Source organism: Bufo gargarizans, chromosome 1, assembly GCF_014858855.1.
Source record: "Bufo gargarizans isolate SCDJY-AF-19 chromosome 1, ASM1485885v1, whole genome shotgun sequence".
Taxonomy (NCBI): Eukaryota; Metazoa; Chordata; class Amphibia; order Anura; family Bufonidae; genus Bufo; species Bufo gargarizans.
This window is the reverse complement of record NC_058080.1, coordinates 430,631,471-430,659,347: the sequence shown is the minus strand read 5'-3', so window position 1 is coordinate 430,659,347 and position 27,877 is coordinate 430,631,471. Positions and strand designations below refer to the sequence as shown.

General features: G+C 43.3%; 1 protein-coding gene across 2 annotated transcripts in view; it reads right to left on the bottom strand.

Moving 5' to 3' along the window:
• Window positions 1–27,877, bottom strand: part of LOC122921690 (sialic acid-binding Ig-like lectin 14) — a 116,198-nt gene that overhangs the window by 30,495 nt on the left and 57,826 nt on the right. For both annotated transcript variants that reach the window (XR_006387056.1, XM_044271863.1), the window contains exons 4-5: window positions 11,771–12,067; window positions 10,367–10,396 (exon numbers count right to left, since the gene is read on the bottom strand). Coding sequence is in view for 1 of the 2 variants with exons in the window: in XM_044271863.1 (XP_044127798.1) it covers window positions 10,367–10,396; window positions 11,771–12,067 (327 nt within the window). In the remaining variant the exon portion in view is untranslated. The remainder of the gene's footprint in view (window positions 1–10,366; window positions 10,397–11,770; window positions 12,068–27,877) is intronic.

Below are 27,877 nucleotides of genomic sequence, written 5' to 3'. Positions count from 1 at the left end.
AATAAACACAGTGATGTCACAGTACAGAGATAATAAATACAGTGATGTCACAGTACAGGGATAATAAATACAGTGATGTCACAGTACAGAGATAATGCACACAGTGATGTCACAGTACAGGGATAATAAACACAGTGATGTCACAGTACAGGGATAATAAACACAGTGATGTCACAGTACAGAGATAATAAACACAGTGATGTCACAGTACAGAGATAATAAATACAGTGATGTCACAGTACAGGGATAATAAACACAGTGATGTCACAGTACAGGGATAATAAACACAGTGATGTCACAGTATATAGATAATAAACACAGTGATGTCACAGTATAGAGATAATAAACACAGTGAGGTCACAGTACAGGGATAATAAACACAGTGATGTCACAGTACAGAGATAATAAACACAGTGATGTCATAGTAGAGAGAAAATGAACACAGTGATGTCACAGTACAGGGATAATAAACACAGTGATGTCACAGTACAAGGATAATAAACACAGTGATGTCACAGTACAGGGATAATAAACACAGTGATGTCACAGTACAGAGATAATAAACACAGTGATGTCATAGTAGAGAGAAAATGAACACAGTGATGTCACAGTACAGGGATAATAAACACAGTGATGTCACAGTACAAGGATAATAAACACAGTGATGTCACAGTACAGGGATAATATACACAGTGATGTCACAGTACAGGGATAATAAACACAGTGATGTCACAGTACAGGATAATAAACACAGTGATGTCACAGTACAGGGATAATAAACACAGTGATGTCACAGTACAGGGATAATAAACACAGTGATGTCACAGTACAGGGATAATAAACACAGTGATGTCACAGTACAGGGATAATGCACACAGTGATGTCACAGTACAGGGATAATGCACACAGTGATGTCACAGTACAGAGATAATAAACACAGTGATGTCACAGTACAGGGATAATAAACACAGTGATGTCACAGTACAGGGAAAATAATGGAACAAATTTTGCATCTGCAAAATTGTAGAAATATGGAATTTGTAATAGGTGGCAGGTGCGATATTTTGCGAATATGTGGTAGAATATTCGTCATATATATATTTCCATCTGAGTTCATGATTCCTTCCTGCTTCAGTTGCTTGTGGGTCAATGGCTCATTTGCCCACAAGCAAGAAGCAGAGAGGAATCATGTTTTCAGATGGGAAAAAATGACGAATATTCAAAATAACGAACATACAGCACTATATTCAAAATATTTGCGAAGTCTCAAAGCTGCGATATTCGCGATAAATATTCGTAATTTGAAAATTCACGCTCAACACTAATTTGTAATACACAGGTGTGGCAATGTGAACAGTTCTAGAAGGTGTGTTGTCCCACTTCAGGTACCTCAGATGGGTGAGACAGATAAAATCCAGAGAGTGGCAGTAGTCTCAGCAAAGCATAGTTTGCTGAGACATTTTTATATACATTTTCTGGGCTGGATTTTACTTGGACTGGTGGCTAGACTTGGTAGAGGGAGTTGCCAGTCCACACCCTTCCAGTACGGGTTTTCCTTTCTACCTGAGGTGATCGCAGGTGAGGACTTCTGTAATCAGGCTGGCATAAAGCACCTCCGAGTAGGTCAGTCTGAGGAGGGAGAGCGAGACTTTTGTGAAGCAGAGGCTCTGTGTGTGGTCTCAGTCAGGAGGACTGAGGGGCCACAAGACTTTGAATAGCCTGAGGTTTGGAGGACCTAGCGACACCTAGAAAACGAGGGTTGCACGCCCAGCGTCTGGAGGACTACTGGGCCACACTCCCCCAAAAGGTACTGGAGTTGCCACAGCCTGGAGGCTGCAGTATTGATGTTGGCTGAGGAAAGCCGCATATGTTGTCTATGTGTGAAATGAGCTCTCTGAATGAGATAGGGATGTATTGTGTTTAGGTAGCGCCTAGACGGGCAGGAATTTATTTGTGTTTTAAGTGTTGGCTGTGCGGGAACCTCACCCCACCCAGTAATGTATAACTGGACTATCCTTTATAAGAAGACTGTCAAAATAAATGCACAGTTTGGACATGAAAATCCGTTGTCTGGTGAGATATCTGTGAGTGTGACCCCCTGAAATGAGACGATCCCTTACACAGGGTTAATATGTCTTGTAACAGTTATGGCATCAAGGATTAGGGGGCTAGTCAGGGGTGTGCACAGATCGCATAAAGCGTCACGGCAAAGCTGATTTTTGTTTAATTAAACAAAAGAAATATTAAGCAGAAAATGTTATTAAAATAGTTATTAGGAAACCATCTACCTAAAGCTACTGCTAAGTGGAGCTCAGTACATAGGTATTTATACAGTTACCATTGACTGCAATAGAAGCTGTAAAGGTCTTTTTTCCCTGTGCTCAACCTTAGCTCTCCCCAATGATGGCTGCAGTGTCTTCATGTCATGAACATGTCATAAACAGAAGAAAGAGTTCAGAGTGAATAATTGGACTGCTGAGGAGAGACTAGGAAGAGTAACTATATGGGCCACTCTAAAAATGCCGTCTACTACCACCTATATGATATCACTGTTGGATGAATTTAGTACATCAGTTATAAAGCCCATAGCTCTGTTAGTCCATGTGGAATCTGGAACTGGTATAGGATGCAATAGTCTATTAGGTTTTAATTTTGAACCCCCATTTTGAACATAAATGGAGCAAGTCGCCACAAAGTCTTCTACTGACCAACAGAATGAGGTAAACAGGTCAGCTTTACTGCAAAGGGAACACACATTTTTGTTTCAAATTCCATATCATTTACAATTTTTTCCAGCTTCTCACTACATGATGTGAAATAATAAGTGATGCCATTAGAAAGTACAATTGTTCTTCAATAAACAAGGCCAGGGTATAAGGTAAGGAGTAAAAAATAAATAGAAAGAAACAGAAAGGAAGGAGTTAAAAAGTTGATTTTAACATAGTTAGATTTTTTATAAACTTGGAACAAATTACCCCAGCATGAAATCAGCAATATGGACTTCAAATGTCACCCTCATGGAGAAGTCCCCCCCCCCCCCATTGTAACATAGTAACATAGTACATAAGTCCGAAAAAAGACATTTGTCCATCCAGTTCGGCCTGTCATCCTGCAAGTTGATCCAGAGGAAGGCAAAAAAAAAACTGTGAGGTAGAAACCAATTTTCCTCACTTTAGGGGAATAAAAAATTCCTTCCCGACTCCAATCAGGCAATCAGAATAACTCCCTGGATCAACAACCCCTCTCTAGTAGCTCCAGAAATACATCCAGGCCACTCTTGAATTCCTTTATTGTACTCACCATCACCACCTCCTCAGGCAGTTCTATAAAGTCCTCTTACCACCAAGACGTCCTTGATAACAGCTCCTACTAGGGTTGTCCCACTGTAGCAACCAGAAATATCTCAGAGAAATGGAAGGCACATTCTTCCCTGGTGGATAACAGCTGGTCTCTTCCAAGCCTGTAACCAGACCGTCCTTCACCTCCACCAGCACCGTGCTGCAATCAATTGAGGAAGCTGGAGCTACCTATGTCCGTGTCTTCAGCGATATCCTTCAGTCAAACACCGTATCGGGAGATAACGTAAAACACAAGTATCTGCAAAAACACCTTCATGCACTTACAGGATTTAAACTTGTAAAGCAGCATACAAAAATTATCCTTGTGGACTTACCTGACCTGGGGTTCATTCAGCATCATCTGGAGCAGACCCTAAACAAAATTAAAATTGAGAGGTAATTATACACCTCTCCACCCATCATCTCCACTCGTTGCCACTTCAACTTCTTATGTAATCTTAAGACATACACAAATGTATAAAATCGTCCATTCTTTCACCTGGTAGCCTTCATTCTCACTCTATACACTTCTCATTCTCTTATTGCAACGGTCACATGACTTTTCTGGCAAATCATGGGGGGGATTTCTTGCACACCCTATGATGCACTTTTTCCTTCAATGAAGTCATGTGACTTCTCCAGCCAATCCATGACTAGAGAGCTTCTGCTCAAAATACTCCACTAGGGACATTGATCTCTCTGCAATTGTAATTTTATTATTAATATTTATTTTGCTTAATAAAAAAATATATATATAATTAGAAACCAATCATCAGTTCTCATCAGTACTAATAGATACTCATTTATCTTTATTACTATCTAGTTCTCTAAAAGCCTCCTACCTATGGACTTATTTAGACTTTTCTCCTTAGGATTCATTCTATTCTCCTGGAGGATCATTCTATGCAACATGATTTAATGTCCATCTCGATGTTGTGTCAATGTTGTAGATCCGCTCTACTTCTTTATTGTTGATATTTTTTATAGGATCTCCACCTCTCTGTTTATTTTTTACCAACTTTACTCCCATATAAAAAAGGCCTTTCAGATTTTTGTTGTGACATCTTTTAAAACGTATTGACCCCTGTGTGTCTCCAGCCCTTTGTTAGGGACCATTAACACGTCCGCAATTTCGTTCCGCATTTTGCGGATCCACGGATGTGTGAATGGAGCCTTAATGCTTCTGATCTGCTCCTGAATCCTTGTTTTCAGTTTCCTGATAGTTCTACCTTCCAGACCGTATACTCCTCGCATGTGCTCGGAAGTTAAATTGCCCTTTATTTCCTGGTATTTTAAAATATTTTTTTCAGTTTTGTTTATCCTTTTCTTGTCTTGTGATCAATTCTCACAGGTAATAGAAACCGCACCAAGTGAGCTGGTCTCTAGACATATTCTCACTGCTGTAGTTTACTGTATACCGGCTTATTGCACATGTTAGGAACTTTTTATAAAAGAGAGAGAATAGACATAGACAAGCTGAGAACCGCATCATTTTTCAAGACCCTCAATTTTTATTTTATTTTTGTTTTATTTGTCCATGGTCTTCACTATACTGGGTTATGAACTTATATTTACAATTATGTTCCTCTCTTTCTTTTTCTGTATTAATCCCTCTTTACTTCTTTATCAACTTTTTCTCTTCACTTTATTAAAGCGGTTGTCTGCTTTTTACTATTGATGACCTATCCTCAGGATAGGTCATCAATATCAGATTGGCGGAGGTCTGACACCCGGCACCCCTGTCAATCATATGTTTGAAGAGAAAGCAGCACTGCCTTTTCTGCTTACCTGCTGACCGAAGCAATTGCAGTGGTGAGCAGTGTAATTACAGGTATGGTGTCCCCATTCACTTCTTATGGGACAGCTCTGTCCGTCCCATAGAAGTGAATGGGGATGCCTCAGGATAGGTCATCAATATCAGATTGGCAGGGGTCTGACATCTGGTACTGCCACCGATCTGATATTGATGACCTATCCTGATGATACATCATCAATAGTTAAAAAATAGGACAACACCTTTAAATCTTCTGTAAAATATTACTTTGTTCCCTAAAATCTCTTCTGTTTGTGCAGTTTCTGAAAACTCTTTTAAATCGCCTCTTCAGGCAGGAAGTTACATCTATGAATCAATTTCTATCTGTAGGTTTTAAAAAAGGTTTTAGTTTTTAATTTCTTCCCCTCCACAAAAATCTCTATTTCCCAAAATTTCCCTAAATTCTAGATGATATTTTCCCCACTTGTTTTTGTTAATATGTATAATGAACTTCTGTAGACCCTCAGATGGCCCTCTCCATATAAACAGGTAATCTTCTAAGAATCTTTTCCATAATTTTAAATTATTTTCTTCCTTTTTTTCAAATGTCAAATGGCAACAGATATAAACAAAAAAAAACACCTCTGGATGATTATAAGACAGAACTGCAGATGTTAATAAGAGAGGATATGAATATGAGATGTTAAATAAAAAAGAATATGAATATTTGAACATAAGACGCCCTATTAGTGCAGTTATTTATTATTTGCCTAAAGATCCTTTGACCCCTCTGGGAAGACGGATTATATCAGGGACTGATAATGTAACATCCCAGAGTTATGTTACAAAACTCTTTTACCCCTTTTACCCTGCTACCACCTGTATTTATACTGTCATCTAATGTGATGTTATCTAATATTCTCACAAATGTGCATTCTGAGCCTTGTAAATGTAAATTGCTGTAATTTCTATGTTCACCAGCAGGTGGCAGCGATGTGTTCAGCGGGGACTTAGTTCAGTTTAGTGTTTCTAGACTGGAATAGTTAATTCCAGTTTAGCTCCCCCCTCTGTGAGGAGGTGTGGAATGTTCCCACATCCTGCCTCATGGGGAGAGGAGGAAGTTAGAGTTAGTGTGCCAGCACCCCTGCTAGGGGAAGGCTGTGCGTGTAGGAGTTCCCAGTCCTAGGGATCCAAAGCCAGGATCTTGTCTGGTTGAGACAATTGATCATTCCCAGCCTGAGCCTTGTAGCCTCAGCTGGTGAAAGCAAGCAGCCACCTCCAGTATTCCAGGAAGAAGCATACCCTGTGAGCACAACTGTGAGTAACGTCCAGAGACCAGGAGAAGTCAAATTCCTCCTCTGCTAGTCAGTCCCATACACAGCAGAAGATAGTGCAGAAGATATAAATTCCTGCCACATTACACAGCCACAAGCAGACGACTTATCCTGCAAAGAGCTCCAGGCACATGATAGAAGCATAAGATAGATTTCTGCCACACATTGCCAATACCTGCTGGGACTTCAGACTATTGCTGTATCTCACTTGGATGAAAGCTGCATATAGTAAAGACCAGTCTGAACTTTATTCCAAGTCTGGATCTCAATTATTGCCGCAAATCCCTCAATTACTCCTACTAGCAACACACTCATTTTATTGCAAGTGAGCCAGGATCCAGGAGTCCAGCCGTGCCCAGGTAGGAGACACCGTTGACACCGTTGACACTATTGCCATTACCACACATTAGACAGACATTACACCACTCTGGCAATCCTAACCTGGTAAGTGAATTACAACACCTTAAAGGGCACGGTGTTAGTACCCTGCGCACGCTGCAATTGGCATCACAAACAAAAACTATAGACTTCTATACCCATATCCGGACCCATTGCATAATTTGGCGTCCGTGTAACTGCAACCACGGTCAGGCTCTATTGCAATTCCCTCACCATCAAGAATGTGACTTTTCTCTAGATATGTTCCTAGTGACAGTTGATGTCACATCTCTGTAGACAATTATTCCAAAGGAAATAGGTTCAGTGACTAGGAACGGGGTACACTGACGCCACTTATGCAGTGGTCAGGTACGGGTTGTTAATGTTCTGTATTTGTTGTGACACCAATTGCAGCGCACACAGGGTACTACACCATGGCCCTTCCAAGGTGTTATAACGCATGTCCCAGATTAGGAATGCCAGAGTGGTGTAATGGCCTATAATGTCTCTGTAGGGTAATGAGAATTGTGTCAACAGTGTCTCCTACCTGGGTACGGATTGACTCCTGGCTTCTGGATCACTTGCAATAAATTTGTATGTAGTGATAGTAGGAGAAATAGAGGAATTTTGCAGCAGAAATGACGTCCAGAACTTTAGATGAAGTTTGAAACATTTCTTTACTGAAGATAACTTTCATCCAAGCAGTATACAGCTTTGGTCTCTTGGTCCCAGCAGATTTTAGCAATCATTGGCAGGAATAAATACTTCTGCTTTAATGTGATCTTGCAGGAAGAGTCGTCTGCTTAGTAGCTCTGTAATTGTGTCAGGAACTAATCGTCTGCACTTTTCTGTACTTCTGCTGTATGGGGACAGACTAACTGAGGAGGAATGGCTTCTCCTAGGTCTCTGGACTTACTCACAGATGATTTCTCAGGGGATGCATTCTTCCTGGACCGCTGAAGGTTGTCGTTTCTGCTTTCTTTCATCCAGCTGAGGCTACAGGTGCTCAGTCTGGGAATGTGATCAGGTCTCAGCCGAGACCAGATCCTTGCTGTCTTCCCTATGCAGGGGATCTCCTACACACACCCTACCCCTAGCAGGGGGTGGGCTACACTGACTCTAACTTCCTTCACCACCCATGCTGCAGGATGTTGGATCAGTCCACACCTCCACAGAGGGGAATCTAAGCTGGAATAATCCATTCCAGCCTAGATTCACTACACTAGGGCTTGTACCTGGCCAATGCATTGCTGCCACCTTCTGGTGAACCTGGAAAATTGCAACAACAATTGTGCTTAACATGGTTTTATATGCACATTTGTGGAGGGCTTAAGCAAAATCACATCTGATGACAGTGTAAAAGCTCTTAAAAGATAGTAGCGGGGTAGAGGCATGTAGTAACACAACTCTGGGGTGTTACATAGGGTTGGACGCTCTTAGATTTTCACTGAAAAAGATGGAGAACTTAAGCAACTACAAAAGGAGTTTATTCTGATATGTATTCTTTTTGGTCTTGCTCATAATTATTTCTGGTACGGGGAGTACTACTACTCTACAGACTTCAAGTATATATTTATGACTTATTGGGGAGGTTTTTTTTATATAGCCCCCAGCTTGAAAAAAGGCAGAATGTAATTTAAAAGTATGGAAAATATACACAGACGATTGACTGTTGTTATGAAAGGGTCATCTGAGAGTCTAGAGAAGTTTATAATACATACTAACAACAACGAGTGGAACATAAAATGTGGGGAAAATGTCAGATAGAGCTCAGTGAATTCTTTAGGCCTAGAGATTTTTGTGGAGGGGAAGAAATTAAAAACTAAAACCTTTTTCATACTTACAGATAGAAACGGATTCATAGATGTAACTTCCTGCCTGAAGAGGCAATTTAAAATAGTTTTCAGAAACTGCACAAACAAAATAGATTTTAGGGAAGACATTAATAGTTTACAGAAGATATTTTTATCTGGAGTATAATGAAGACCATGGAGAAATACAACTAATTAAAATAAAATAAAAAACTGGAGGATCCTGAAAAATGATGTGGTTCTAGGCTTGTCTATGACTAGTCTCCCCCCTTTTATAAAAAAAAAAAAAGCTCTGAACATACACAATAAGCAGGTGTACAGTAGCTTAAACTACATCAGTGAGGATATGTCTAGGGACCAGTCCACTTTGTGCAGTTTTTGTATAGCCTGTTAGAATTAATCACAAGACATGAAAAGGATAAACAAAACTGAAAAAAGAATTTCAAATACCAGCAAAAAAAGAACTTAAAATAAAAGGCAATTTAACTTGCGAGCACATGGGAGGAATATACGTTCTGGAAGGTAGAACTATGAGGAAACTGAAAACAAGCATTCTGGAGCAGATCAGAAACATTAAGGGGGTCATTACGTTTTAAAAGATTTACAACAAAAATCTGAAAGGCCTTGTTTTTATGAGAGTAGAGCTGGTAACAAATAAATAGAGAGGCGGAGATTCTATTAAAAATATTAACAGAGAAGAATTAGAGCAGATCTAAAAGATTAACAGGATGCAATCTATAGGTTTAAACATCGAGATGGACATCAAGTCATGTTAAGTCCATACTGTATCTAGGAGGCATTTAGAGAAATAGATAGTAATAAAGATGAATGAGTATCTATGAGTAGAGAACTGATGAGTGGTAGTAAGCAAAGAGATGTCTCAAGTGGGGTATTTCGAGCAGAAGTGCTCTGGTCATGGATTGGCTGGAGTAGTCACATGATTTCATTTAAGGAAAAAGTGCATCATTAGGTGTGCGAGATATCCCAATCATGATTGGCGAGAAAAGTCACGTGACCATTGCAATACTACTGCGCATGGTTTATAAATGAAAACTAGTGAATGAAGGATATAAAAGGACTAGTAAGAGTGAGAATGAAGGCTACCAGGTGAAAGAATGAAAGGTTTTTTATACATTTGTCTTAAGATTACATAAGAAGTTGAAGTGGTTAACGAGTGGAGATGATGGGTGGAGAGGTGTATAAGTACCTCTCAATTTTAATTGCGTTTAGGTTCTGCCCCAGATGAAGTGGAGCGAAACCTGGTTTGGGTAAGTCCACAAGAATCATTTTTGTATGCTGCTTTACAAGTTTGAATCCTGTAGGTGCATTAAGGTGTTTTTGCAGATACTTTTTTTTTTACGGTATGTCTCTTCTTGACTGAAGGCTATCGCTGAAGACACAGGTAGCTCCAGCTTCCTAGATTGATTGCAGCACGGTGAGGAGGTGAAGGAAGGTCTAGTTGCAGATTTGGAAGAGGCCAGGTGTTACCCATCAGGGAGAATGTGCCTTCCATTTCTCTGAGATATTCCGGGTTGCTTCTGCGGCGCGGATCCGGTAATATTGAACAACTGACTGTAGAGAGAATATAGAGCTGTTCTCCAGGATCCTGCTGCCAGGACTGCACCTTACTAAGGGACAGCATTATTTATTTAGTGTTTATGGGGTTGTCCATTATAAATGGACATTATACAGTGAGACGGCCATGTTTCTGTATTGGGAATTATCTGGACAGATGTGACAGCAATCCTTTACCTTCAATGGTGATCTTCATAGATGGAGAATCTGTGGAAAAACAGACAAAATGTAATAAAATGTAATGAAGGAGGCACCTGGGAACATCATTTATAATGCATCCAGCACAATCAGTGGAACGATCAGATCGCTCAGACTGTAACATTGTTGCGCATCTCTTGTCCTGAGCAACAGCTTCACTAGAGACAAGGGCTCTCCACACCAGAAACTATCCAGTGGAAAAGGTATTCTACTCTCAGAAACAGAGGAGCAGCGGACAGGCCTCCTGATCAGATGCAGAGGTCACTCATAGCGATGTCTCTGCTGTTACTGTAGGGCAGTTTACTATTATTTTTTTCTTCGCATTTAGCTTTGCACTTTTCCTGTATAATTCTTCCTGGAAACATTTGTATAAGGCCTCATGCACACAGCCGTTGTTTTGGTCCGCATCCGAGCGGCAGTTTTTGTGGCTCGGATGCGGACCCATTCACTTGAATGGGGCCTCAAAAGATGCGGACAGCACTCCGTGTGCTGTCCGCATCCGTTGCTCCGTTCCGTGGCCCCGGAAAAAAAAAATAACCTGTCCTATTCTTGTCCATTTTGCGGACACGAATAGGCAGTTATATCAAGGGCTGTCTGTGCCGTTCCGCAAATTGCGGAATGCACAAGGACGGTATCCGTGTTTTGCGGATCCGCGGTTTGCGGACCGCAAAACACACAACGGTCGTGTGCATATAGCCTTAATATACACTTTTGTGTTGCCGTTCCAGTCTTAATAATAGTTTTGCCACTGCCTGGCGTGGAGATGCAAGTTTTCTGCAAGAAATACGATATAAAAGTCTTTGAATTTGTAATCCTGACCTACTTTTGACTCCATTTTTGAAAGTGTTGAAGCTCATCAAATGTTGCAAAACGTCACTTAAAGTCACAAAAAATACACAAATGCTGCATGCTTGCAACATTTTTACACAAAAAAAGCGTGATAGGGACTTTATAAATGTCCTCTGGTGCTTTTTTTATAACAGACAGGTGACAGATTGCATCCACCAAAATCATCCATCACACACCAATGTTTTTTATTTTATTTTTTATCTCGAGCCACACATCAGAATTTTATTATTAGACTACCAAAGGATAGAATTGAGTTTTGGAGTTGGGGCCCACACCTATCAGACATTGGGTGTATATCCTAGTGATATGCCCTCTATGCACAAGATGGGCCACCCTCTTTAATACATTGTACCGTACAACGTCCAATACAAAGTCTAAGTAATTCTACTGTATATTATTATATGGTTGTCTCAGAAGTCATGTAAAGTAGCAGGTCTGGTTCCATTTTCATCAGGGGCTGGTCATTCACTGTCTCAAATCCCCTTCTTGTTAGATTGGTAAGGAATATGTGATATTACGATGAGTCTGACTTACACTCAACATTCAGCGTCCTCTTCTCCACTGTGGTCACTCCTGATTTTAAGGTCACTCTACAGAATAATGTATAATTGTTGTGTGACTTCCTTGGGGTGAATTTGATACTGGAATGGAAGGTTCTTCTGCCATCTCCATAGGTGATATCATACAGCTTCTGTCTTATACCAGTCATGGTTCCTTCCCATGTAATCTGTGGTTTTATATTCAGGCATCTGCCAGGACTTGTACAGGTCCAAGTCACCTCCTCCCCATCCACCAGCCTTGTAGAGGAGATGGTAGGTTTATCTGTAAGATCTAGAAAAATAGAACGTTATATCAAAATTAGTAAAAGCGAGGAGGAATATTGCATAGTTTAGCATATGGCTCGATGTAAACAACTTTCAGAAAACTTCAGAAGACATGTTATAGAGATGCATAAAGATGGAGATGCAACAAAAGCTTAAGACTTTTGTGTACATCAACCCTACAAAGTGCTGCTGAATGTGCTGCTGTTTTTATTCACTGCACTGAACCCCAGGGTGCGACGATCTGGGGTAGACATTGTGACATAATATCATCTCCTCAGGGTCACTACTACTCCCATCCCTGGCAATCAAGGACTTGCAGATGCAGCCATTGTTTTCTATTACACCACAATTCAGGGCCGGGACGAAGAGTAAGCAGGAGTAGGCGCCCACCTAGGGTGCCAGCTCATACAAGCCGAGTAGGGGAGCAAAAATACTTTCTGTGCTGTGTGCCAGTGTGCACCCGACTCAGCACCTCACCCTCTCCAGTCACTAAAAGTCAGAATTTCCTGCCCTGCTTGTTATGCTGTTCCAGAGCACAGCCCTGCCACTCTTCCAGACCAACTTCTACTCCTGTTATAGGGGGAGAAGCTGGTCTGGTGGCGCTGAGCTCTGGAACTGTCCCTATGTGCAGAATCAGTAGAGAGCATGGCACGGCGCAGCAGTCAGTCAGCTAGCTGCCTGCTGGCCTGGCCTGCTTCTGGCTTCTCCCCTTGTCTGCAGTCTGCAACTGTCGAATCTGTTTGGTAGGAAGAGGCGGCAAGCGGGCGCAGTGCTGGGAGTGGGAGAAGTGGTGACTGGCTGCTTTGTTGACAGGGGATGGGAGACTGGCTCACTGGCTGCCTGTCGGTGTTAGAGGACTGACTCAATGGCTGCTATGCTGAGCTGTCTGTCAGTGCAGTGTCAGGGGACGGGAGACTGCTCAGCTCTCTGGCGGTAGCAGGGTGCAGGACCAGCTGGGCGCTGAACTACTGTCAGGCACTCAGCCTCAATTAATGAGTTCAGGAGCTGAGTTGGTGGGAAGGATCACTGCTCAGGGGAAAAGCTAACCAGCTCAGCGAGGCCTGCCTAATTATCGCTTACCTCTCATACTGATGTAAGCAATCATTGGTCTGTCAGTTAAAGCATCACTGAGCAGAACATGAGCGCTTACATCAGTATGAAGGATGGGAAAGCACGCCTGCTCTAATTCAATACTGAGTCACTCACACTGGGACTGTCAGGGAAAGATATTGCCAGGGAAATATTTGGTGCTGTGTCTATTATTGGTGTTTCTTGGATATATAGGGATCTGTTTAATTTGTAAGTACTAATACTGGTATAACTGGGGAGATGTGTGTGCAGTGTCCTGGAATACACTACAAAGCATTGAAAGTGTTAATATCATGGTATTTCATGTATTATGTGCATGTACTACAAATCCCATAAGGTTGTATACGGAGTGGGAGTTCCGATGAAGCTAGTCAGGGTTGGCTCCACCCCTAGAGCAGCTCCTGTCGGGAGATTCCATTCCCCTACAGCCCACAAACAGTTTATGTTCAAGCCCCCAGAAGGGAGAGGATCTATAGAAGTTTTAGCTGACAGAAAGGGATTGCAGACAGTGATGAGCAAGCACCGAAGTATTTGGGTGCTCGGCCGAGCACCCAAGTTTAATGGAAGTCAATAGGAGACAACCAGGCACCCCCTGCTCGCAAGAGAAGAGGCTGTCTGGTTCATAAAAAAACAAGCTAGTTATTTTGCATCTGTTGGATGGCTTGAGCGGACCTGCACACCTAGATCAATATCATTAGGGCGACAAAAAGTTTTCCGATTGTCCAAACATAATATTCAATAATCTTTCTATACAGTTTTGTCATGTAAAAACTAAATTACATAAACATGGGCATATGGGAAAGACATGCAAATGAGCAGAATCTGCCTTGTTTTTCAACTGTCATAAAACTATGAAAATCAATAGAGGGCGCTGTTCATAACTCAATAGCGCCATCTATTGGTTTCGTAGTCTTCTGACATGAATATTAGACTGAGTCTTATGACAAGCTTATTAGTGTAGCCTTTTGCATGGAAAATTCGCAATAAAAATGTGCGATTAGAATATTTGCGATCTACACTAGGAAGATATCTGACACTGGGAAAGCTGGGTAATAACTCACGATCTACACTGAGTTATTACCCAGCTTTTCCAGTGTCAGATATTATCACTGAGTTACTACATAATTATTGCATAATATTCGCTATATTGCCCATGTTTATGCAAATGATACCTTACAAGGCTGCTATTGTAAGGTATCTCTCTTATGAATAGATTGATGGCTTGCACATACCTGGCTTTTGGCATATATCCTTTATGAACCAGACACCCTCTTATCTTCCGAGCAGGGGGTGCCTGGGGTTCTCTCATTGACATCCATTGTATTCGAGCACCTGAATTATTCGACCGAGCACTCAGATCTTCCGAGCATGCTCGCTCGTCACTAATTGCAGACTTTGGTAATGAAGGTAATCAGTGATTACTAATCACCGCTAATCTGGCTACAGCCTCCTCTGCATGTGGTGGAAGCACTGTAAGCTGCAAACTGCCCACCATAACCAAAGGACAGGAAGGCCCCCTGTTTAGAGACTGTGGATATCATATACTTAAATATCAGACAATAGAGAAAGTGCATCCCTTTACGCTGGGAAAAGGAGAGATTGAGGAGTCTGATTGAGAGAGAGAAGCTAGCCTCCATATACAACCTCTGGGAACTACTTGAATTGACTGTAAAGACTGCATTTTATGTAAATAGAGCTTGTGTGGATCACCTGCTGACCGGCTTTAGTAAAGTACTGTGGATCTGTTATTCCAACACCGGTCTCATCATTATACCACACTACATTTGCACTGCAAAGTACTGGTGTCATGTCAACCGGGACCCTGCCTCACATCGTAAAACAGCAACATTAAGAGCACCTCAACTGCCAACAGACAGAAGTGTGAACCGAAGTAAAGAAGTGGTGTGCCCTTCCCCTCACTGCACTGCGGCCCACCCCCGGGGAACTTCAGGAAACCGTGAGTCTGGGGTTTGATGCCTAAAGTCTACTTTGCAGCCCATCATTTTCTAGTTCTGTAGCTGTGTCCTTTGGCTCTTATTTTGGCAGCACAAAAGTTGGTGGTCATTGGGCAGCACTGTCAGTACAATAATGTGGGCACATGGGGCAGAGACAGGCACAGTATTGGTGGAAACTACAGGATGGCCATGTTAAAGAGGACAGCTGGATAGGGTCAGTGGTGTAACCTGCAAAATCTACAAAGGGCCCCATCCACCATGTACCATTTATTAATCTTCTATCTTCTTATAATACTCCTTAGAGTCTGTGCAATGAACTCTGCGGCCTTTAGGAGAAATTAAAGTGAACAACTCAAATCAGTAGAGTACGTCACTGGATTTACATGTGTTATGTCTGTGACTTTCTTTTAAAATGTGTTTAAATCTCTTTATTAGAAAATAGAGTCACTTGAAGATGACTAAAATGCTAATTCATACTCTCATCATCTCCTGATTCTACTACTGCAATATCCTCCACTGTGGCATCTCATCTAAAACTCTTGTGCCTCTCCAATCTATCCTCAATGCTGCCCGGTTAATCCACCTATCCTCTTGTGTCTCCTCTGACGCTCTCCTCTGCCAATTCCATCATTGGCTCCGCTTTGCCCAGCTAATTCAGTTCAAAATGCTGGCAACTACATATAAGGTTATGCACAATCTGCTCCCACTCCCAGCATATCAGGTCGTCCTCCAACATCCAAATATTTAAAAGCAGCCTAAAAAATCCACCTCTTCATGAAACCCTACCACCTTCAAAAAGCATTATACCAACACAAAACTAGATGAGCAGCCTTTACCCTACTGTCTCCTTCTCCTGTCCCTTGTAGATTGTTAGCCCTCGTCGGCCCTTTAGTGCCAGTCTGTTAATAAAATCACAGAAATACAGTGGCAAATATGGGGGAACTGCTCAAACCCCAAACACTGTAGCGTGTTTCTCATTGGGGGAGCAGTCCCACCGCATGTGGACTGCAGCAAACGACTATCCCCAGCAAAAAATGCGCACAATGGAGGATGCCGCTGCGGTCCACATGCACCACAAAGGCATCCTACACAAAACGGACCATTGTGCGGATGAAAATATAATTATATAATATTATCACAGAAAAAAAATGCACTAAACGGATATGCCACTGACTATACTAGCTAGTCATACAAGCAGATATTAAAAGCTGAGACTTTTGCCAATATATTCCTGTCAGGAACACATCGGAGCCCATCATGCACGTGGTGAGCGTGGTGACGTCACCGCATGTCCTTTTGCAGCTCCTGCAGAAAGAAGAAATAAGAGAATACCGGCTGCGCGTTCAAGTGGATGAAGTGAGGTATTTTTTATTATTTTTAACCCCTCAATGGCCATTTTATTTAGCATTCTGTATTAAGAATGCTATTGTTTTCCGTTTTACCCATGTTGTAATGGAAAATAATAAAATCACCCAAACACCGAACCCGAACTTCAGTGAAAAAGTCTGGGTTTGGGTCCGGGTAGTTGGGGTTCGCTCAACCCTAGTGACCACTCATTGGCTGCACTCGTCATGGGAACAAGGGAGCTGTGATGCTGGAATGTCACTATTGTGAACAGGTGGTTTATTTTTGTTGCCGTTGAGCACATTATTGGTAGTGCTTAACCACCTCCGGACCGCCTAACGCAGATGTGCGGTCCGGATGTGGCAGCCCTGCGCACAGTCACGCATATATGCGTCATCTCGCGCGCGCTCACAGGAACGGAAGGTAAGCGAGTGGATCTCCAGCATGCCAGCGGCGATCGTTCGCTGGCAGGCTGGAGATCCGAATTTTTTAACCCCTAACAGGTATATTAGACGCTGTTTTCATAACAGAGTCTAATATACCTCCTACCTGGTCCTCTGGTGGTCCCTTTTGTTAGGATCGACCACCAGAGGACTCAGGTAGGTCAGTACAGTCGCACCAAACACCACACTACACTACACTACACCCCCCCCCGTCACTTATTAACCCCTTATAAACCCCTGATCACCCATGATCACCCCATATAAACTCCCTGATCACCCCCCTGTCATTGATCACCACCCTGTCATTGATCACCCCCCTGTCAGGCTCCGTTCAGACGTCCGTATGATTTTTACGGATCCACGGATACATGGATCGGATCCGCAAAACGCATACGGACGTCTAAATGGAGCCTTACAGGGGGGTGATCAATGACAGGCGGGTGATCACCCATATACACTCCCTGATCACCCCCTGTCATTGATCACCCCCCTGTCATTGATCACCCCCCTGTAAGGCTCCATTCAGACGTCCGCATGATTTTTACGGATCCATGGATACATGGATCGGATCCGCAAAACACATGCGGACGTCTGAATGGAGCCTTACAGGGGGGTGATCACCCATATACACTCCCTTATCACCCCCTGTCATTTATCACCCCCCTGTCATTGATCACCCCCCTGTAAGGCTCCATTCAGACGTCCGCATGATTTTTACGGATCCATGGATACATGGATCGGATCCGCAAAACACATGCGGACGTCTGAATGGAGCCTTACAGGGGGGGTGATCAGTGACAGGGGGTGATCACCCTGATCACCCTGATCACCCCCTGTCATTGATAACCCCCCTGTAAGGCTCCATTCAGACGTCCGCATGTGTTTTGTGGATCCGATCCATGTATCCATGGATCCGTAAAAAATCATGCGGATGTCTGAATGGAGCCTTACAGGGGGGGTGATCAGTGACAGGGGGGTGATCACCCTGATCACCCCCTGTCATTGATAACCCCCCTGTAAGGCTCCATTCAGACGTCCGCATGTGTTTTGTGGATCCGATCCATGTATCCATGGATCCGTAAAAAATCATGCGGATGTCTGAATGGAGCCTTACAGGGGGGGTGATCAGTGACAGGGGGGTGATCACCCTGATCACCCCCTGTCATTGATAACCCCCCTGTAAGGCTCCATTCAGACGTCCGCATGCGTTCTGTGGATCCGATACATGTATCCATGGATCCGTAAAAAATCATGCGGATGTCTGAATGGAGCCTTACAGGGGGGGTGATCAGTGACAGGGGGGTGATCACCCTGATCACCCCCTGTCATTGATAACCCCCCTGTAAGGCTCCATTCAGACGTCCGCATGTGTTTTGTGGATCCGATCCATGTATCCATGGATCCGTAAAAAATCATGCGGATGTCTGAATGGAGCCTTACAGGGGGGGTGATCAGTGACAGGGGGGTGATCGCCCTTATCACCCCGTGTCATTGATAACCCCCCTGTAAGGCTCCATTCAGACGTCCGCATGTGTTTTGTGGATCCGATCCATGTATCCATGGATCCGTAAAAAATCATGCGGATGTCTGAATGGAGCCTTACAGGGGGGGGTGATCAGTGACAGGGGGGTGATCACCCTGATCACCCTGATCACCCCCTGTCATTGATAACCCCCCTGTAAGGCTCCATTCAGACGTCCGCATGTGTTTTGTGGATCCGATCCATGTATCCATGGATCCGTAAAAAATCATGCGGATGTCTGAATGGAGCCTTACAGGGGGGGTGATCAGTGACAGGGGGGTGATCACCCTGATCACCCCCTGTCATTGATAACCCCCCTGTAAGGCTCCATTCAGACGTCCGCATGTGTTTTGCGGATCCGATCCATGGATCCGTAAAAATTATACGGACGTCTGAATGGAGCCTTACCAGGGGGGTGATCAATGACAGGGGGGTGATCCGGGAGTCTATATGGGTGATTACCCCCCTGTCATTGATCACCCCCCTGTCATTGATCACCCCCCTGTCATTGATCACCCCCCCTGTCATTGATCACCCCCCTGTAAGGCTCCATTCAGACATTTTTTTTGGCACAAGTTAGCGGAAATTTTTTGTTTGTTTTTGTTTTTGTTTTTTCTTACTAAGTCTCATATTCTACTAACTTGTGTCAAAAAATAAAATCTCCCATGAACTCACCATACCCCTCACGGAATCCAAATGCGTAAACATTTTTAGACATTTATATTCCAGACTTCTTCTCACGCTTTAGGGCCCCTAAAAAGCCAGGGCAGTATAAATACCCCACATGTGACCCCATTTCGGAAAGAAGACACCCCAAGGTATTCCGTGAGGGGCATATTGAGTCCATGAAAGATTGACATTTTTGTCCTAAGTTAGCGGAAAGTGAGACTTTGTGAGAAAAAAACCAAAAAAATCAATTTCCGCTAACTTATGCAAAAAATAAAAAATTTCTAGGAACTCGCCAGGCCCCTCATTGAATACCTTGGGGTGTCTTCTTTCCAAAGTGGGGTCACATGTGGGGTATTTATACTGCCCTGGCTTTTTAGGGGCCCGAAAGTGTGAGAAGAAGTCTGGGATCCAAATGTCTAAAAATGCCCTCCTAAAAGGAATTTGGGCCCCTTTGCGCATCTAGGCTGCAAAAAAGTGTCACACATCTGGTATCGCCGTACTCAGGAGAAGTTGGGGAATGTGTTTTGGGGTGTCATTTTACATATACCCATGCTGGGTGAGAAAAATATCTTGGTCAAATGCCAACTTTGTATAAAAAAATAGGAAAAGTTGTCTTTTGCCAAGATATTTCCCTCACCCACCATGGTTATATGTAAAATGGCACCCAAAAACACATTCCCCAACTTCTCCTGAGTACGGCGATACCAGATGTGTGACACTTTTTTGCAGCCAAGGTGGGCAAAGGGGCACATATTCCAAAGTGCACCTTTCGGATTTCACCGGCCATTTTTTACAGATTTTGATTGCAAACTACTTCTCACACATTTGGGCCCCTAAATTGCCAGGGCAGTATAACTACGCCACAAGTGACCCCATTTTGGAAAGAAGACACCCCAAGGTATTCTGTGAGGGGCATGGCGAGTTCCTAGAATTTTTTATTTTTTGTCACAAGTTAGTGGAAAATGATGATTTTTCATTTTTTTTCTTTTTTCCTTACAAAGTCTCATATTCCACTAACTTGCGACAAAAAAAATAAATTCTAGGAACTCGCCATGCCCCTCACGGAATACCTTGGGGTGTCTTCTTTCCAAAATGGGGTCACTTGTGGCGTAGTTATACTGCCCTGGCAATTTAGGGGCCCTAATGTGTGAGAAGAACTTTGCAATCAAAATGTGTAAAAAATGACCGGTGAAATCCAAAAGGTGCACTTTGGAATATGTGCCCCTTTGCCCACCTTGGCAGCAAAAAAGTGTCACACATCTGGTATCGCCGTACTCAGGAGAAGTTGGGGAATGTGTTTGGGGGTGTCATTTTACATATACCCATGCTGGGTGAGAAAAATATCTTGGTCAAATGCCAACTTTGTATAAAAAAATGGGAAAAGTTGTCTTTTGCCAAGATATTTCTCTCATCCAGCATGGGTATATGTAAAATGACACCCCAAAACACATTCCCCAACTTCTCCTGAGTACGGCGATACCAGATGTGTCACACTTTTTTGCTGCCAAGGTGGGCAAAGGGGCACACATTCCAAAGAGCACCTTTCAGATTTTGCAGGCCATTTTTTACACATTTTGATTGCAAAGTTCTTCTCACACATTTGGGCCCCTAAATTGCCAGGGCAGTATAACTACCCCACAAGTGACCCCATTTTGGAAAGAAGACACCCCAAGGTATTCCGTGAGGGGCATGGCGAGTTCCTAGAATTTTTTATTTTTTGTCGCAAGTTAGTGGAATATGAGACTTTGTAAGAAAAAATAAAAATAAAAAATCATCATCATTTTCCGCTAACTTGTGACAAAAAATAAAAAGTTCTATGAACTCACTATGCCCATCAGCGAATACCTTAGGGTGTCTACTTTCCGAAATGGGGTCATTTGTGGGGGTTTTCTACTGTTTGGGCATTGTAGAACCTCAGGAATCATGACAGGTGCTCAGAAAGTCAGAGCTGTTTCAAAAAGCGGAAATTCACATTTTTGTACCATAGTTTGTAAATGCTATAACTTTTACCCAAACCATTTTTTTTTTTTTGCCCAAACATTTTTTTTTTATCAAAGACATGTAGAACAATAAATTTGGCGAAAAATTTATATATGGATGTCGTTTTTTTTGCAAAATTTTACATCTGAAAGTGAAAAATGTCATTTTTTTGCAAAAAAATCGTTACATTTTGATTAATAACAAAAAAAGTAAAAATGTCAGCAGCAATAAAATACCACCAAATGAAAGCTCCATTAGTGAGAAGAAAAGGAGGTAAAATTCATTTGGGTGGTAAGTTGCATGACCGAGCGATAAACGGTGAAAGGAGTGTAGTGCCGAAGTGTAAAAAGTGCTCTGGTCATGAAGGGGGTTTCACCTAGCGGGGCTGAAGTGGTTAAAGGGCTTCTGTCATCAGGAACATGGTTTTTGTGATTTTTTATTTTATGCAAATGAGCCACTAGGAGCAATGGGGGTGTTGCCACTGCTCCTAGAGGCTCTGTTCTCCCTCCTCTGGCCATGCCCAGGGCCAGGCCGGATGATGTGAACACTCAATTAGCATGATGAGGGTATGGTCATATGAGGGAGAACAGAGCCTCTAGGAGCAGTGGCAACACCCCCATTGCTCCTAGAAGCTCATTTACATAAAATAAAAGTTCACGTTTTAAAAAAAACTAAGGGCATCTAGAAAGAAAGGACAAATACTGTTTGTTTCAGCTGATATTAGCACATGTCTCAAATTCAGCCAGTTTAATAATCATGTTCCTGAAGACATAAGCCCCTTAAGTTGCCTCCTAGGCTGGACAACCCGTTTAAAAATCCTGCATCTTAGTGCCCAAAAATCTTCCATTTTAGATTGACATGAAATTGATGGAAAATAGTTGGCGTGTTGCTATGATATCCCATTAGCTTTTGACCAAACACTTCAGTGTTCGGTCAGTGATTTCCATCAGTGATTTTGAGCCAAAACCAGGTGCGGCTCTAAACACAGAACAGAACTCACACCTTATGTCTGTGGAGGCTCCGATCACTGATGGAAATCACTGACCAGGAAGCAGAAAAACTACAGAATAAATTTGAGGACAAAGGGTATGAAATGAATAAATTGATAGTGCAGAAAGGGGAAATTAGGACGTTGGAAAGAACGCAATTATTGGGGGAGAGTAATAGGGAGAAAAAGGGAGCAGAGGGAGATAAATATGATAATACACAAATACCACCAATTATAATCCCTTTTAACTCCCAAACACACATTCTCAGGAAGATAGTGGGCAGACATTGGGACATACTGAGGGAAGATAAATGGATCGGAGAATTAATACCAGAAGTACCAGCATTTGTATACAAGAAGGCAGCTAATATTGGGAACATAACTGCACCAACAAAAAAATGTGCGGCAATAACTAATAAAAAAATCACTAAAGAACCCACTGACAGGTTTTTATCCGTGTAAAAAATGCGCAGGATGTAGACAGACCCAAAATAAAAAAACGGTCAGATATAGAAAACAAATGTGGTACATTTACATTTCAAATAAAAGACCACATATCTTGTAATACGAAAGGGGTTATCTACGTAATTGAATGCCCGTGTGAGAAGATCTATGTAGGCCGCACTAAAAGGCCACTGAAAAAAAGAATTAGCGAGCACCTATACAACATTAATAAGAAGAATGATGATCATCCCATGTCCAGGCATTACAAAAACCGGCACAGAGGCAAATTTGAAGGCTCCTCGTTTTATGGGGTTGAAATATTCAGGATGGACATACGAGGCGGAGACTATATTAAACATATGTCTAAAAAAGAGACACAGTGGATTTTTAATATGGACTCAATGGAGCCCAGGGGGCCTAAATAAAGAAATCGAGCTCTTTGGCTTTGATTGAATATGTTACAGCAGGGTAGGGGTTAAACAGATAAACACCGCAGCTGATAAAAGACAGATGAAGAAGACACCTGGAGGAATCCCTGACGAAGAGCACCGCAGTGCTAGAAACGCGTTGGATGAACTCCCTCTTTTTTGGTGTCTGTGAGGAATTGTAGCTTAGGTGACGTCACCCGCTCTCCTCAGCGTGCACGAGTAAAAATTCCACTTTGAAAGTAAAGGCCGTGCCACCGGCCGTGGCCAGCCTTGGAAAGCACTTTTTGGGAAAAATACTTCAGTAGAATTTTGCATGCTATCAGCAGAGGAGAGAACCCCCGAAGCCCGCCAAGCAAGTGTTCAACTGATACCGCCATACCTCTAACCACTCCATCAGCTGAGCTATCCTTAGCCGCAAGGAGGACATATAAAGAATATCCATAAAATAAGCTAAAACATCTGTATTCTTATTAACCCCAATTATTCTCCTTTCACTTCATTTATATATGTGCGCGGTGCCCCCATACCCAATTTGAAGTTTTGTTACTCACTGTTGCAGCGTAGGTACAGAGCTGCCTGGGACACTGCTGCATTGCTGACACATAGTAGCGCTGATGGATCGTGGCATTGCCACATAGTAACTAACCACTTACATGTGAATGAGGCTTTAGGTAAGTGCTGTGGCTTTTTTACCAGTTTTGCCAGCACAGTGGCACTCAAGACCTCCAGCTGTGCAAATGTATACATTTGCAACGGAACTGGAGGACACCTGACCATATAGGGAGAGTGTACAGGGACTGGGGCCCCCCTCCCCCTCTTTTCCAGGTTACCTATCCTTGTTTTAGGGCCCCATTTGATTTTGGTCAGAATTTGGTGCTTTGGGGGTTAATGATGTCATCCTGTAGTGCAGGAAGGGGCGTGCTGCATGGTGCCCCTTTTTAAGGCCCTGTGTCTCCTCCTTCTTCCTCTTTGGCAGAAGCGCTGTGTAGGGTTAGATCAGCGTTCAGTCTGCACAAGAGGTATGGATCCCCTGAGGGATATGTTTATGGCTCACATGGTGGAGGGGGGTGAGGAATGGCTGCGCTCATTCCTCTGCAGCCTCGGATCCCCCCTGCCGTCTGCCCCTGGCATTGCGGTTACCGCCTGTGGCGCTCCTGTGGTGCCCCTTAGTTCTGGAGCTTTGTCGGGGGGTCGGCGGTCTGCACGGCAAATCCGCCCCCCCGCTAGGCTTGGACATAGCCACCACCCCTCCCACCCCCCTCTGCAGTTATGGTGCAAAGGGAAGTTGAACCCACTTTGCCATCTGCCCTTGTGGGGGGCGATGTAGACATACCTGCTGCTGTGGGTGCTCCGGTGTGTGCTCCTCAGGCAGATGCTGATGGGGCTCCTGCCCAGCAGCCTCAGGCCAGCCCTCCAGCCCCCCGGCGGTTGCACAGGCGCAGAGCAAGATCAGATTTGTCACCCTCCTCTGTTGAGAGCCGGAGGCGGAGTTGGCATGGATCGCATAGGAGTCAGTCCCGTCGCCGGTCTGGCGATTCGCGGTGGAGTAGACGCTCCAGATCTTCTAGGTGGCGGTCTCCATCCTCCTCAGAGGGATCCTCCGCCGCTTCAGGGGAGTCTGGTCGGGAGTCGCACAGGAGAGGCAAGAGGCGGATGCCTAGCCATTCCTTCAGGGTCCATAGCCTGGTTCCAGTGACGTTTCGCAACATGAAGTTGCTGCGCCGGGTCCCGTGGCGGAGCAGGTTCCTTCTACGTCTGGTGAGTACCAGTTCACAGGGGCGTGGCGACCGGGCGGTGGGGGTTCGGACAGGGCGGCGCTGTTAAAGGCGTTGTTGGAGAAGTTTAGTCAGTCCCCTCTAAGCCAGGCCCCCCCGCCTCCTCCGGTTAAGCCTGTGCCGGCATTAGCTAGCGTTCACAAGGATTCTTGTTTCTGTGGAGTTAGCTCGCTAGGGGCCCATTTAGAGGAGGCTGTTAGGGAGAAGGTATGGGCTAACCAGTATGTAGACATCTGGTCCCTCATATCTGTTGACCAAAACACAGTGGATAAGGAGAGACGCTTCCCGGAGAAGCCTTACGAGTAGGGATGAGCGAACTCGAACTGTATAGTTCGGGTTCGTACCGAATTTTGGGGTGTCCGTGACACGGACCCGAACCCGGACATTTTCGTAAAAGTCCGGGTTCGGGTTCGGTGTTCGTCGCTTTCTTGGCGCTTTTGTGACGCTTTCTTGGCGCTTTTTGAAAGGCTGCAAAGCAGCCAATCAACAAGCGTCATACTACTTGCCCCAAGAGGCCATCACAGCCATGCCTACTATTGGCATGGCTGTGATTGGCCAGAGCACCATGTGACCCAGCCTCTATTTAAGCTGGAGTCACATAGCGCCGCCCGTCACTCTGCTCTGATTAGCGTAGGGAGAGGTTGCGGCTGCGACAGTAGGGCGAGATTAGGCAGATTAACTCCTCCAAAGGACTTGATTAACTGATCGATCTGCAGCTGTGGATCATTGAGCTGCTGATCCTCAATTGCTCACTGTTTTTAGGCTGCACAGACCGTTTGTCAGTCTCATTTTTCTGGGGTGATCGGCGGCCATTTTGTGTCTTGTGGTGCGCCAGCACAAGCTGCGACCAAGTGCATTTAACCCTCAATGGTGTGGTTGTTTTTTGGCTAAAGCCTACATCAGGGTGAAGCTGTGACACCAAGTGCATTTAACCAGCAATAGTCTGTTCATTTTTGGCCATATACAAAATCAGGGGCAAGCTGCGCCTGTCACCAAGTGCATTTAACCCTCAATGGTGTGGTTGTTTTTTGGCTAAAGCCTACATCAGGGTGAAGCTGTCACACCAAGTGCATTTAACCAGCAATAGTCTGTTCATTTTTTGGCCATATACAAAATCAGGGGCAAGCTGCGCCTGTCACCAAGTGCATTTAACCCTCAATGGTGTGGTTGTTTTTTGGCTAAAGCCTACATCAGGGTGAAGCTGTCACACCAAGTGCATTTAACCAGCAATAGTCTGTTTATTTTTTGGCCATATCCCAGTCTAATTCTGTCACTAAATCCATACCGGTCACCCAGCGCCTAAATACTAGGCCTCAAATTTATATCCAGCTAAATCTGTCCCTAGTGCTGTAGCTGGGCGAGTTATTTAGTGTCCGTTCAAGCACATTTCTTGTTCTGGGTTGAAATACAATTCCCAATTTAGCAATTTCATAATTTAGTGGTTCCTGCTATATCAGAGCTATTTGAAATCTATCCCAAAAAGGGTATATAATATTGAAGGTGCACATTGGGTCATTCAGAATAACTTCACACACACCCGCTACTGTGTATTTCCAAGTCTAATTCTGTCACTAAACCCATACCTGTCACCCAGCGCCTAAATACTAGGCCTCAAATTTAAATCCCTCTAAATCTCTCGTTACCGCTGTACTGTTGTTGCTGGGCAAGATATTTAGTGTCCGTCAAAGCACATTTTTTGTTCTGGGTTGAAGTACAATTCCCAATTTAGCAATTTCATAATTTAGTGGTTTCTGCTATATCAGAGCTATTTGAAATCTATCCCTAAAAGGGTATATAATATTGAAGGTGCACATAGGGTCATTCAGAATAACTTCACACACACGCTTCTGTGCATTTCCAAGTCTAATTCTGTCACTAAATCCATACCGGTGACCCAGCGCCTAAATACTAGGCCTCAAATTTAAATCCCTCTAAATCTCTCGTTACCCACCGCTGTACTGTTGTTGCTGGGCAAGATATTTAGTGTCCGTCAAAGCCCTTTTTTTGTTCTGGGTTGAAGTACAATTCCCAATTTAGCAATTTCATAATTTAGTGGTTTCTGCTATATCAGAGCTATTTGAAATCTATCCCTAAAAGGGTATATAATATTGAAGGTGCACATAGGGTCATTCAGAATAACTTCACACACACGCTTCTGTGCATTTCCAAGTCTAATTCTGTCACTAAATCCATACCGGTGACCCAGCGCCTAAATACTAGGCCTCAAATTTAAATCCCTCTAAATCTCTCGTTACCCACCGCTGTACTGTTGTTGCTGGGCAAGATATTTAGTGTCCGTCAAAGCACATTTTTTGTTCTGGGTTGAAGTACAATTCCCAATTTAGCAATTTCATAATTTAGTGGTTTCTGCTATATCAGAGCTATTTGAAATCTATCCCTAAAAGGGTATATAATATTGAAGGTGCACATAGGGTCATTCAGAATAACTTCACACACACGCTTCTGTGCATTTCCAAGTCTAATTCTGTCACTAAATCCATACCGGTGACCCAGCGCCTAAATACTAGGCCTCAAATTTAAATCCCTCTAAATCTCTCGTTACCCACCGCTGTACTGTTGTTGCTGGGCAAGATATTTAGTGTCCGTCAAAGCACATTTTTTGTTCTGGGTTGAAGTACAATTCCCAATTTAGCAATTTCATAATTTAGTGGTTTCTGCTATATCAGAGCTATTTGAAATCTATCCCTAAAAGGGTATATAATATTGAAGGTGCACATAGGGTCATTCAGAATAACTTCACACACACGCTTCTGTGCATTTCCAAGTCTAATTCTGTCACTAAATCCATACCGGTGACCCAGCGCCTAAATACTAGGCCTCAAATTTAAATCCCTCTAAATCTCTCGTTACCCACCGCTGTACTGTTGTTGCTGGGCAAGATATTTAGTGTCCGTCAAAGCACATTTTTTGTTCTGGGTTGAAGTACAATTCCCAATTTAGCAATTTCATAATTTAGTGGTTTCTGCTATATCAGAGCTATTTGAAATCTATCCCTAAAAGGGTATATAATATTGAAGGTGCACATAGGGTCATTCAGAATAACTTCACACACACGCTTCTGTGCATTTCCAAGTCTAATTCTGTCACTAAATCCATACCGGTGACCCAGCGCCTAAATACTAGGCCTCAAATTTAAATCCCTCTAAATCTCTCGTTACC